The 14,211-nt window shown below is 41.1% G+C and overlaps 1 protein-coding gene across 4 annotated transcripts in view; it reads right to left on the bottom strand.

Annotated features, from left to right (window-relative positions):
• SIN3B (SIN3 transcription regulator family member B) overlaps positions 1-14,211 on the bottom strand; it is a 75,423-nt gene that overhangs the window by 22,033 nt on the left and 39,179 nt on the right. For all 4 annotated transcript variants that reach the window (XM_075825320.1, XM_075825319.1, XM_075825317.1 and 1 more), the window contains exons 12-17: positions 12,378-12,616; positions 11,282-11,465; positions 9,322-9,919; positions 2,852-3,021; positions 2,501-2,674; positions 2,196-2,288 (exon numbers count right to left, since the gene is read on the bottom strand). In XM_075825320.1, coding sequence (XP_075681435.1) covers positions 2,196-2,288; positions 2,501-2,674; positions 2,852-3,021; positions 9,322-9,919; positions 11,282-11,465; positions 12,378-12,616 — 1,458 coding nt within the window. The remainder of the gene's footprint in view (positions 1-2,195; positions 2,289-2,500; positions 2,675-2,851; positions 3,022-9,321; positions 9,920-11,281; positions 11,466-12,377; positions 12,617-14,211) is intronic.

Genomic DNA, 14,211 nt, shown 5'->3' on the forward strand with positions numbered 1-14,211 from the left:
CATGTACCATGGTCGGGCAGGGAAATAGGTCTGACACACGGACCGTTTATCACGGTCGTTTGAATCCGGCCTTAAAGGAACAGTGTCATCACAAATTTATTTTTCATATGTTAAAGATGTTAGTGCTTTATTAAAAACGTTTATATTTATTTGTGTGTTTGTGTTTTACTTTTTCTTATTTTTACACTTTTTCTTCCCTATGGGGGCTGCCATTTTTTGTTCCATTTCTGTATGTGTCGATTAACGACACATACAGACATGGAATACGGCAGCCACAGTCCCATAGGGACTGCGAACGGCTCCCGTCCCATCCACTTCTGTGTACGCCGTCTGTGTGGGAACTGCGCATGCGCCGCTCCCACACAGTCCAATTTGAAATTGGCGCCGTCCGGCGCCATTTTCCTGTGGACCGGAAGTCGCAGCCGGACAGTAAGATTACTACTTCCGGTCGCGGCTTCCGGACTTGTGCACTTGGACCAGCGGCAGCAGACGGAGCGGACGGGCCGGAGGGAGCCGCGGCGGCAGGAGCAGGTAAGAGATTTCAATGTATGTTCGTGTTTGTGTACGTTTACTATTGTATGTTAACCTTCTACACTGTGTGTTAGCTCAAAAAATGGCGACACACAGTGTAGGAGGTTAGACCGTTCAAACCCCTCGTTTATCCCGGCACTAGCCAGGATAAAGGAGGGGGGGATGCTGAGAGCTCACTAGAGCGAGGGCTTTTTACCCAATTTTGCAATGCTGCAATTTTGGGAATAGCTCCATCTAGTGACCAGCAATGGGAAATATTATAAATTAGAATCTAATTTATAATATTTCCTGACTCGTGAAAAAAATAAAAAAAATTTGAACAATGTTTAATCACCTACACACTAAATGTTTAATGAAAAAAAAAAAAAACATGTTTTTCTGGCAACACATTCCCTTTAATGTCATTTATTTAACACCCCATCGTGGGGCCGGTAACGCAGAGGGTCCTGCTCAGTCTTCAGACACTATAATCTCTCCCTAAAGTGCCCGCTCAGCGCTCTCTGCTCCTGCTCTCGCCTGCAATGTCGGAGAGCGGCTGAGGTGGTAACTGCCAGAGAGGGATGTTAGTGCATGCCGTGTTTAACGGATTATGGATTCTGTTAACCTGTTCCCTGCCAAGGAACAGGTTGACAGAAGTTGTAATCAATTAGATAAACATTTCTGATAAAAAAAATATTTGGAGAGGTTGAAAGTTGTGAAGCTACGCGCAATTATTATAGTAATATATGTTAAAAAGTTATTTATATAAAGAAAATAAATATATTAAAAAATCTTAGTATTTTTTTCAGTTTATTTAACAGTAATAAGAAAATTGAGATTCAAAATCGGAAATCACCCATAGGTATGAAAAAAAAAAATGAAACAAAAATTATAGATTTTATTTTTTGCCAAAATCGCCCAGCCCTTTTAGGCCTTGTTCACACAGTACAGATTTGATGCATATTATGCATGAATTTTTTTAAGCCAAGACCAGAAATGGGTCCATGAGAGGAGAAACTTTAAGGCCTTCAATTATCTCTCATGTTTAGGTTCCGTTCCTGGTTTTGCCTTCAGAAATACATGCAAAATCTGCACTGTCTGAACAAGGCCAAATACTCCACACTAGTGATAGGTTTGTAAATGCTATGAAGACAATTACAGTAATATGGATACTCTTCATTTGCACTGTGGGAATTATTGCTAGCAGCAGTTGCTAATAAAATGCACATGTTCAGGACTACTGAAACAAAATCCTGCAAGATTTCCATAGGTGTGCAAAGGATGGTGGGACCAGCATGTCCAGCATTCTCAGTAGTGAGTAAATGAATTGACTTACATTTTAGAAGGTGCAGTTTTCAGTGTTGCCAACAGATTTGTAAGGATAACCCATCACATCACAGAAAAATGATTGAATACTTGTAGCAAGACACCAGCTACAAGGATACCCTTGTATTTGGTTACTGTTAAGGGGTGGGGGGCGACTTTCAAACAATATTCTATTGTCCATAGTGGTCCACCCCTTTGACGTGAACTCAATAATGTACATCAGAGTAGTACCCACACTAGCTCTTCTGAAAGCTGCACACTCTCATTGTGAGGCCCATCTCACAGCTCATGTAATATTGTTCCACTCCCAGTATATATATATAGTAAGCCAGCGCCATGATCTGGACTATTGTTCTCACCTGTATTTCTGTGGGGTCTTCAGTCTGCGCATCTTCTGTGTCAAGCAGCTCAATGGTCAGGACTACCTGGCCCTGTCTCTGAAGGAACATCATCTGATAAGAAAGAGTGAGAACTCAGGATAGCCTTTGTCAACAAAGTGCATTATTCATTATTTACAAGATTCACTTACATTGTTAGAACTTATCACTTTATATATAGATAATGCGAACGCTGGAGCTGACCAAAAACTGATCGTGTTGGAGTCTCATCATGATTTTATAAAGTCTATCTGTAAAAAAGCACTAACTGCAAAGAAAACACTTACCTTGAAGCAATTCTCATCGGTCATACAGTGCTCTGCTTTCCACTGGTAACTGGTCTCCTTGGACGTACGGACACACTGGGTGACCAGACTACCCCCAGCTGCTCCCCTCTTCTTCTCACTCAGGTAGAGCTCCACAACTTTTAAGCAGATCTCATCACTCACCAGATGATGGAGCTAAGCGAGAAAAACAAGGTTAAAATACTGCACTACAATGATCACAAAACTAAATGTAAAAATCATCCAAATAATGCAGGGGTCATATCAGAACCTATGGGCACCGGTAACTTTCCGCATACTACACACCTACACACACACACCTACACACAATCCAACACAAACCACCGCAGTCACCTGTCGTGTTATGTTCTGGATCAGCTTGTCCATGGTAAAGCCAATGTAAGCGTGTATAGTAAACATCTCCCGTAGTGTGTCCTCATAATGCGTAGGGTCTAGATTTCCAACCAGAAGGTTCCTCACCATATCCAAGAATGCAGGATAATATTCTTCTAACTCCACTTCACCTAAAATAAAGAGAGGAATACATTTTAGTCAGAATTCACATTTACGAAACAAACAAAACTATGGAAGTAATGGAGGAGTAATTAACCGTTCTATTCTTCATAAGATGTAAAGGCCTCAAATTGACTGAAGATGCTAAAGCCGGTTCCATCAAATCAATATGGACATTCTCAGCTTTCTCTCCCTTGTAGCTAAAAGTGGCAACAGTTGAGTACACAATGATTTAGCCTCTTCCCGTTACCCATGAGTGGAATACACACGGCAGCAGAACATACTACTGCGATCTTAATCTAGATTTTCAGTGTCATCTCAATCCCAATGTGATGGAAGGCAAGCTGGTCCCATAACGCAATGGGACAGATTACTGTACTTCCCTGAACAGAAGTCACTAGAGCATGCTACATGCAGATATTGCACCATAAGGAACGCTGGGAGACGTCAGCCAACAAATTGGTGAATGCTTCTGACGACTACAATACAGGCTGTACCTCAGAATTAGTACAATATAAATAACGCAAGGTTAATCCAATTCTTATGCAAATTAATTCCGTATGTAAAATGACGTTCAATACCCCTTGCTGACCTTCCATTTCATCCGGTCTCATGCAATCATAATGATGGCCTGCAGTTGGAATGTATGCCGCTCTAGTCACTGACCTGATGGATTTGCAGCCCCATCCGTCTGACCAGCTCAGTGAGTAACTCTGCAGTTAACCTTTATTATAATGTTATTACAAAGCCACTTTTGGAGTACCTGTTGTGGTTTTGATTATTTTTATTGTAACAAAAAAGAAAGAAAAAAAAAAAAAGTTTTGATATTTAAAATGGTGTTCAAAAGCAGAGTGCCCTGCATCTTCGGCTGTGATCGGCGATCCTTGGTAGGCTAAACACAGGCTCATAGACATTCAATGCGAGTTAGTCTTCAGCCTAACAAAGAGCACCGATCACAACGCTTCTGTGCCTTTGTTTCAGTGACCGTGGGGGTCTCAGCAGCCAGACCCCACCGATAAAACATCTAATGTCTCTAAAGATATATCCAAATTTTTTCAAATGCAGTTACTCTTGAATAGGCAAAATAGAGATTTTGCTGATACCCTCACTTATTTATATATACAAAGTGAGTTTTTGGGGAACTACAACGGTGTATACCACCAATTAATGTTATTTATTATATTTTAGGAATAGGGAAAAGAGGAAAAGAGTTGTAGTTCCTATTAGAAATGGAAAAAAATATTTAAATTTTATTAGTATATTTGGGTTAAAATAATTCTAAAATAATTCTATATATTTCTCAATGTAGGTCAAAATTTATTTAGCAGTGCAGAGGACCCCTTGTCCTGCACTTCAAGACCAAAATTTGTCTTATGTATGCTAATATAATACAACAATAAAGTTGGACTATTACTTGCTGAGGTAAGTATAAATCTGCTCACATAGGCATATTATATGCACTGTGTGAATCAGTATTAGCTGTCAATCACTAAACATTGTATCAGTTTTGTGTGTACTGGTATTTGCAATGTTTTCTGTTATTAAATAGACATTGTATCTAATTCTTGTGCTGTGCACTAAGTGAATTGCCAAAGGCTTACAATGTATTAGATATTATCCTTTAGTAACTAGACACTGTATCTGTTCCTTTCGTGCTTTACACTGAGTGTGTTAATTTAAGTTTGCTAGTCTAGAGACTTTATCAATTGATTGACAGACACTATATCTGATTCTTTGCAACGATCTTGTACCTATAAGCCTGCTATTTCATATAAGTTGTCAGTTATTTTATGTCTATCTAACGATTTTAATTCCTACAGCAGTCCATATTGTGTTGTTACACCACGCTGGTTGCATCTGTCAAAAGTAGTGACAGTGCGGTAATTTATGTGAATGAGCTCTATAGAGATTATTTTGATTGTAATGTGCTCTCAGATAGTGCTCTCCTAAAGTTTGTAAGAGGCTGTTCACAGTGGCACTATGCGGTATTTAGGCTGAATAGCCTGTATGTTGTATAAAGCATGCACCAACGATCCTCTTGTTGAGATCAGCAGCAAATTGTTACGCTTATTTCACTTTTATGTGAATGAGCTCTATAGATATTATTTTGATTGTAATGTGCTCTGAGATAGTGCTCTCCTAAAATTTGTAAGAGGCTGTTCACAGTAGCACTATGCGGTATTTAGGCTGAATAGCCTGTATGTTGTATAAAGCATGCACTATCGATCCTCTTTGTAGAGATCAGCAGCAAATTGTTACGCTTGTTTCACTTTTATTTATGAACTACTTGCTGTCTGTTTTCTATGAAGGCAGCTAACAACTGCAGATTGCAATTATATGCGCTGTCAGGGGTTTACCCTGCAGCGTCTATCAAGATGTTGTATAAAGCATGCACTATCGATCCTCTTTGTAGAGATCAGCAGCAAATTGTTACGCTTGTTTCACTTTTATTTATGAACTACTTGCGGTCTGTTGTCTATGAAGGCAGCGAACAGCTGCAGATTGCAATTTTATGCGCTGTCAGGGGTTTACCCTGCAGCGTCTATCAAGATACACGTCCCACTCTCCTAATGGAAGCAGCGCTTCTTACATGTAAGTCTTTGCAGACTATTAGTTATTGATTATTGGTAATAGCATTAGGATAGGCTAGGACTCTATGCATTGAGTACATTGATATAACTGAACACCCTAGTCCGCTCTGCAAGTCAGCTGGTTTTGTGCGCGCTGTCAGGGGTTTAACCCTGCAGCGTCTATCTGGATATACGTCCCGCTCTCCTTCAGGGAGCAGCGCTTCTACATGTGAGTCTTTGCAGACTATTGATTATGTATTGTTGGTAGTAGCATTAGAATTAGGCTAGGACCTTATACATTGAGTTCATTAATATGACTGGACACCCGACGCGCGTTTCGCCGGCATTCCGGCTTCCTCTTGGGGTAAGAGGAAGCCGGAATGCCGGCGAAACGCGCGTCGGGTGTCCAGTCATATTAATGAACTCAATGTATAAGGTCCTAGCCTAATTCTAATGCTACTACCAACAATACATAATCAATAGTCTGCAAAGACTCACATGTAGAAGCGCTGCTCCCTGAAGGAGAGCGGGACGTATATCCAGATAGACGCTGCAGGGTTAAACCCCTGACAGCGCGCACAAAACCAGCTGACTTGCAGAGCGGACTAGGGTGTTCAGTTATATCAATGTACTCAATGCATAGAGTCCTAGCCTATCCTAATGCTATTACCAATAATCAATAACTAATAGTCTGCAAAGACTTACATGTAAGAAGCGCTGCTTCCATTAGGAGAGTGGGACGTGTATCTTGATAGACGCTGCAGGGTAAACCCCTGACAGCGCATAAAATTGCAATCTGCAGCTGTTCGCTGCCTTCATAGACAACAGACAGCAAGTAGTTCATAAATAAAAGTGAAACAAGCGTAACAATTTGCTGCTGATCTCTACAAAGAGGATCGATAGTGCATGCTTTATACAACATCTTGATAGACGCTGCAGGGTAAACCCCTGACAGCGCATATAATTGCAATCTGCAGTTGTTAGCTGCCTTCATAGAAAACAGACAGCAAGTAGTTCATAAATAAAAGTGAAACAAGCGTAACAATTTGCTGCTGATCTCTACAAAGAGGATCGATAGTGCATGCTTTATACAACATACAGGCTATTCAGCCTAAATACCGCATAGTGCTACTGTGAACAGCCTCTTACAAATTTTAGGAGAGCACTATCTCAGAGCACATTACAATCAAAATAATATCTATAGAGCTCATTCACATAAAAGTGAAATAAGCGTAACAATTTGCTGCTGATCTCAACAAGAGGATCGTTGGTGCATGCTTTATACAACATACAGGCTATTCAGCCTAAATACCGCATAGTGCCACTGTGAACAGCCTCTTACAAACTTTAGGAGAGCACTATCTGAGAGCACATTACAATCAAAATAATCTCTATAGAGCTCATTCACATAAATTACCGCACTGTCACTACTTTTGACAGATGCAACCAGCGTGGTGTAACAACACAATATGGACTGCTGTAGGAATTAAAATCGTTAGATAGACATAAAATAACTGACAACTTATATGAAATAGCAGGCTTATAGGTACAAGATCGTTGCAAAGAATCAGATATAGTGTCTGTCAATCAATTGATAAAGTCTCTAGACTAGCAAACTTAAATTAACACACTCAGTGTAAAGCACGAAAGGAACAGATACAGTGTCTAGTTACTAAAGGATAATATCTAATACATTGTAAGCCTTTGGCAATTCACTTAGTGCACAGCACAAGAATTAGATACAATGTCTATTTAATAACAGAAAACATTGCAAATACCAGTACACACAAAACTGATACAATGTTTAGTGATTGACAGCTAATACTGATTCACACAGTGCATATAATATGCCTATGTGAGCAGATTTATACTTACCTCAGCAAGTAATAGTCCAACTTTATTGTTGTATTATATTAGCATACATAAGACAAATTTTGGTCTTGAAGTGCAGGACAAGGGGTCCTCTGCACTGCTAAATAAATTTTGACCTACATTGAGAAATATATAGATTTTAGAATTATTTTAACCCAAATATACTAATAAAATTTAAATATTTTTTTCCATTTCTAATAGGAACTACAACTCTTTTCCTCTTTTCCCTATTCCTAAAATATAATAAATACTCTTGAATAGGATATGGCATATCGCTAGGATATGCCATCATATTATGATCGGTGGATGTCCGATCCCCAGGACCCTTACTGATCCCTAAAACAAAGGGACAGATATACCTTCTGTAGTGTTACTGCACAGTGGTGCTCCCAGCCAGGGAAATGCAACGAAGCTCAATACAAAGTGAATGGGGCTGGGTTGTATTTCCAAGCACAAAGCGTGGCCATGAGCATAGCTGTGCAGAAAAAATAAATAAATCTGTGTGGGAGCAACAGTGCTCAATTCGTTCTGCGGCCTCATCAGGACTGGTGCGTGTCCTAGCAATATGCCGTCACTTGCTATAGTGGGAATACTCATTTTAAAAGGCATCACTTCTCCATATAGAGAGTGTGTGGTATTTTTACCTAGTTTTTTTTGTTTTTCTGTATTCTAACCTCAGGATGAATTGTTCAGAAGTGCTAATCGTGTATTAGGCAATACCAGGAATGATTTACAGCTAGAGAAGCAAACCCACAGAACAATAAGGGTATGTTCACACGACAACGCCAAATAAGTCTGAATTTACGGAGCTGTTTTCAGGAGAAAACAGCGCACGAGTTTTTCGCGGCATTTTTTACGGACGTAATTGGAGCTGGTTTTCATTGGAGTCAATGAAAAACAGCTCCAATTACGTCCCAAGAAGGGTCCTGCACTTTGACGCGGGTGTAATTTTACGTGCCGTCTTTTGACAGCGACACGTAAAATGACAGCTCGTCTGCACAGAACATCGTAAGACCCATTGCAAGCAATGGCCAGATGTTTGCCGACGTATTGGAGCCGTCTTTTCAGGCGTAATTCAAGGCGTAAGACGCCTCTATTACGTCTGAAAAGAGGTCGTGTGCACATACCCTTAAAAAGGTATTTTACAGGGCAAGAATAACATGGTTACCTTCTTCTGAAAACAGTGCCACACCTGACAACAGGTTGCGTGTGGTATTGGAGCTCAGCCCTACTCACTTCAATAGAGCAGAGTAGCAATACCAGACACAACCTATGGACAGGTGTGGTGTCATTTCTGGATTAAAGCAGCCATGTTTTTCTAACCTTGCAATATACCTTTAATAGCTCCGTGGGATTGCTGCCCTTGCCTTAATTCACTCCACGTTTCGCAATTACCTAATATACTAAGCTTGGTACCAGAAAAATCCTGTATAAATCCTTTGCTTCGAAGAATACAGCATCCACTGAAATCAACAGACATCCACCAATGTCTATGGGTGCAGTGCAATACGTTATTTTCCCTACAGAAAGACACTGGTTCTTAAGACGAGACTAGCTCATCACAGTTCTCTCACAATGATCAAGTTGAGGGAACTGCAATGTGAAAAGGTGGTGTCAAAACAACTACTTTAAAAGGCAAATGCTGCCAGTGGCTTTGTAAAAAAAACAGGATGGAGATAATTGTACTTCACACGTTAAATAAACTCTGGTGCCATCCTTACTGAGTGAGAGGGTCCTAAATGAGAAAAGGAACAAGGGTTATATGCTTATATATTCCGAATGACTAATCCCTTGCTCATAACAGCTATTTATCCACCATAAATAAAACTCTGGAAAAACGGTATTTGATTAAACAATAGAGATGCTCACTGGGCTGCTTTAGCCGGAGTTCCATGGCTGGCCCATTTGACTTCTCCTTTCTGCCTTCACACAGCAGCTTTTCTCTCTCCTTTTCAGTCCGATATTCCAGTAGCTGAATCTGTGCCTGACGATAGATCCTCAAGAGTCGAGAGCAAAGTGTGTGGTGCAACCGAAATAAGAAATACCAGTTATTATTAGCAAAGAACAAGCTGTACATTTCTTCTGTCATCTTCGGTGGTGGCTCTGGTGGAGATCGTGTAGGGGAAGTGGGTTCTGGGGTAACCTCGGGGTTTGCGGCCTTTCTTCGACGTTCAGGGAGTTCAGTTACAGAAGGTTCTGTGGTTGTTTCTGCTGGAGTATCATCAGTGGTAGAACTGAAGAGGGACTGACAAGAGGAGGAGGAGGAAGAGAAAAAAAGTTCAGGGATGAACTGATGCAGAACTTGCCGGATAGTGTCCTTATCCTCCTTCTGGATGGCTGGCTGTCTTTTCACATAGTAACTAATCAGTGATGATGCATCCTCCAATATTTGCCAGTCCTCAAATGTATAAATAAGATGTGGTCCACTGGATGCAACCGTCCTGCCTTCTGGTTGCTGTTCTTGATGCTGTCAGGAAAAGGAAAAAGAATTGTTACTGAGATGTTCACATGGATGCTTCTTATTTAAAGATGTAGTTGTTGAGCGTGATTGGAAGAGCTAGGAAGATGGTTCTGCATTCCTTAAATCTAAGCCCCTATGTCAAGCAGGTTTTCTAGTGTAAAAAAAATATATAATAAAATAAAACTGACTATAGAATGCTGGGATAAACAGTATAAGGCTAAGTCCACACTGAGTTTTTTGACGCGGAAACCGCGCCAAAAAGCTTGTCAAAATCGGCCCGAAAATGCCTCCCGTCGATTTCAATGGGAAGCGGGGGCGGTTTTCTCCCGCGAGCGGTAAAACCGGCTCACGGGAGAAAGAAGCGACATGCCCTATCTTCGGGCGTTTCCGCCTGACATCCTATTGACTTCAATGGGAGGCAGAGAAAGCGTATTTCGCTGCGTTTTAGGCTCGCAGCGCCCAATGGCAGCGGGCAAAAAATGCCACGATAATCGGCGTGCAGGGAGAGGAAAATCTGCCTCAAACTTCCAAACGGAATTTTGAGGCAGAAATTCTGCCTGCAAAATACTCCGTGTGAACATAGCCTAAAACTGTTCTCTCTTAGTTTTTTTTGTTGAGACAAAACTGGTTTCAGTGCCATCATCTTGTCCCTTTTCTGTCCAAATAAATGAGCCAAAAAGCTAATAAACCTGAGGCAGCCTGGTTGCTAGGTACATGCTACCTAGAAACCCCATGTAAAAGGCAGAGTCTGTTCAACCTTACCAAAAAGAAAGAAAAAAGGCCCTCATGTTACTCAGATTTCAGTTCATTGACAAATTGGCACTGAGCTTAGGGCAAAGCGAGGGTAGGAATACTTAATAGTTCAAAAGAATCTGAAATGACAGTAATAAATGGTGAAGTTTAGGTGCAGTAATAATAGTGCTGAATAAAGTAGTAGCCTGCCATTGTTGGATATTTGGCCATGCTTGCCTATGCAGACTACAGGACAACACCACCCCCAAAACATTTGCACTTCTCTTCCAGAGGTCAAAGGGAGATCGTGTGACTTGTAGCCATTGCAGGTGGCTATGCAGCTGCATGCAATTATTATGTGCTTGGGCTGCTATATTATCAACCCCTGTCCATAAGCCCTATTATGGCATATAGATATAATATAGCGGGTGCATCCATGCCTTACATGGACAGACATTAATTTGAATGGAAACCATATATCGTTACATTTGAATGCCTAGACGCAGCTTTCTCTGCGATAACCGCTATACACCGGGGCCAGAGTAGACGGACCCAAAGGACGAGCCAGCTTTAGGAGACCATGGTTTTAATTCTGGTTTTACGAACAGTAAAATACTCTAAGGCTACTTATCTCACCTCATCATAGACACTTTCAATTTCATTGAGTAGGCTCTTCGAACGCAAAGCCTTGGTGTCATTCTGTTTGAAGTTGACAGCCTGATGATCAAGAGACTTTAGATATGCTCTCTCATATTGTTCCCGCCATGTCTTATTGAATCCTTGCTGAGCCTCCCGCCACTCCTCTTCCTTTGCTTTTAATCTGCAAAACAGGAAAGGATTTGTACTTAACATAAAAACGCAAGCAATCATAATAATAATTATTTTTTTTTTGCCCCCAGCACCACAACCTTAAGTGCACAGGACGCGGCCCCTACATGTGCAGTGACCAATGATCTCTGCAATTAACATTCCCCAGCCTGATCTGAGTAATGGCTCTAGCGGTCACCTGCTTGGACGTGGATTTCTCAGCCAAACAACCTGCATGATCACCTGCTGACAAACTCCCTTTAATGGCTCTATAAAACCTTTTTTACAAAGCTATGGCACAGTTTAAAAAATAAATAAAATTGAAATGTTTTGAAACACAAAGTGTCTAAGGGAAAAGATCAGGCAGCATACATCAGCAATACTACTCGTACTAGTCACGAAGCAAAATCTGTTGAGCAAACTAGCCAAAAAGGGTAGAAGCCTAACACGACCCAATGGTCCATCGTGAATCGGTACATGTTCCAGGTTTTCTTCCGGAGCATATGGAAGCAGCTTGCTGATGAATGCTAACCAAGCACGCTGTCTGGGGTGTCTGTAAGGGCACAGTGAGAGGCAGTAATCTATGGGACACTTACTGGCGATGACCACTATTGTCATTAGATGGAGCACTGTATGACCTCATTTAGTTTTAAATTACCACATCACTAGCGCTGTAGTTCAGTGAACACTCCGCATATCTGTAGCATTTATCCGAGCAGCAGCAATTTTCTGCGGTTAAGTGCCTGTCCGAATGGCTCAAAATAACAGGCCTACAGTGGGAATGCATGTATACCACGCAACACCTCTCTATACAACTCTACATTGAGGGGAAGTTACCGAAAAGTTTAGGCTCACTAGAATCGGTTACCAAATCTTTGAACTTTTACAAATGCAAATGAGTATTAAGCCTTGATTCATCACTTACCTTTTAAGTACAACAGGTACTGCAGTGAGTGGGTTTTTCTTTAGACTCTCTATTATATCTGGAGCCTTATCCCCATAGATACGGTAGATAGCCCGCCGCTGGATAACCTCTGATGTGCCCCCCAAACAATCATCTAGTCTAAATTTCTCCTGATCCTCAGTGGACATGCGAGAAAGCTTCTTCTGAACACTCTCCAGTACGCGGATTGTTGCCAAATTGGTCTCCAGGACAACGTCCAGCTGAGGAATATCAACAGAACACAAATTAAACAAAGCGTAATACTAAAACAAGATCAGCTAAATTTAAACCCTGAACGCACCATGGCGTAACTGTGCATCATAAATTGCCTTACATAGAGGGTCCATAACCTACAGATATACGGTGATCACACAGGGACAGCAGCTGTGCCCATGCAAGCAACAGAAAAGGTCCAGCTGTGATTGACACCGGGCTCCTGCTGTAACTGCCAGGCTCAGAGAAACCTCTGATCCTGGCCGCTTAACCCCTTTTAATGCCTAGTCAATAGAGACTGTAGCATCTACGAAGCTTGGCAGAGGGAGGGGAACTCCCACCGTCAGACCATCGGCACCCCTAGCTGCAATATTTGGAGCGCAGTACTCATTTGAAGTTGTGGACCACTTTCTGGTTTTGTGTGTCAGTAAGGCAGGGGTGAGAGAGGGGAGGCTGCGTGATAGCAAGTAGAAAGATCATCGCCCGCTACGGTCATCTCTCCTCATCACAGCCTTCCTGTGACTCGCGGTAAAAAAACTCGTCCAACTCCCATTGAAATCAATGGAAGGCATTTTCGGGCAGTTTTTGAGGAGTTTTGCGGCGTGGTTTCCGCGTCAAAAAACTCTGTGTGAACAGGGTCTTAATGTTATCACCCATTAAAAAAAGGATAGGTTTTCTTTGATATATTTTAGGGGTCAATTTCTTTTTTCCTACTTCAGGGTTGAGAAGATTAGTGAAGTTACCCTCATCACCCATTGTACCTAATCAAACCATTAATAAACTGCCACTCGCATGTTTAATAGGATCTGAATCGCTGAGATTTCTGGTCTATTCAGTTATGGTGATTATATGTGCATATAGACATAGGCATAATAAACACGTATGAACTTTTATTTTTAGACGATCGTGCGTTTCGGACTCCAAACTTTACAATTCAAATTTTGTTGAACAATTTGTTATTAGGAGAAATGTAATCTAGCGGCTTAATAATCTTTCTCCACTCTCGCATTCTGATTACTACAAAGTGCCACTGCGTGGCTCATTTTGCCGATTGCTTTTTTACTAAAACAATGAGGTGGGTGAGATATTATAAAGTGATTTATTTACTTATTGATAACTGGCTAGTATAATAAATAATAACCCATCCTAAAATGGCATAACTGCAAAATCTAGGATTTATAATGTGCTTGTTCACATGTGGTGGTGCATTTCTGTTGTAATTTGGTAACATTGTAGTCACAGAGGCTCTGTCACCAGATTATAAATGCCCTATCTCCTACATAATCTGATTGGCACTGTAATGTAGATAATAACAGTGGTTTTTATTTTGAAAAACGATAATTTTTGAGCAAGTTATGAGCAATTTTAGATTTATGCTAATTGGTTTCTTAATATCCAACTGGGCGTGTTTTTACTTTTTACCAACTGGGTGTTGTACAGAGGAGTGTATGAGGCTGACCAATCAGTGTCCTGCACTTATTGTTCCAGCACATTGTTACAGTGTGATTGTGCAGTGAAAGAAGCTGGGCTGTAACAATGAGGAAATCAATAGCGCAGTCGACTCCGCTATTGATTCCGTCGGAAACCTGCCGGAATGGTGACG

The sequence above is a fragment of the Rhinoderma darwinii genome, chromosome 1 (assembly GCF_050947455.1).
Source record: "Rhinoderma darwinii isolate aRhiDar2 chromosome 1, aRhiDar2.hap1, whole genome shotgun sequence".
Classification (NCBI taxonomy): Eukaryota; Metazoa; Chordata; class Amphibia; order Anura; family Rhinodermatidae; genus Rhinoderma; species Rhinoderma darwinii.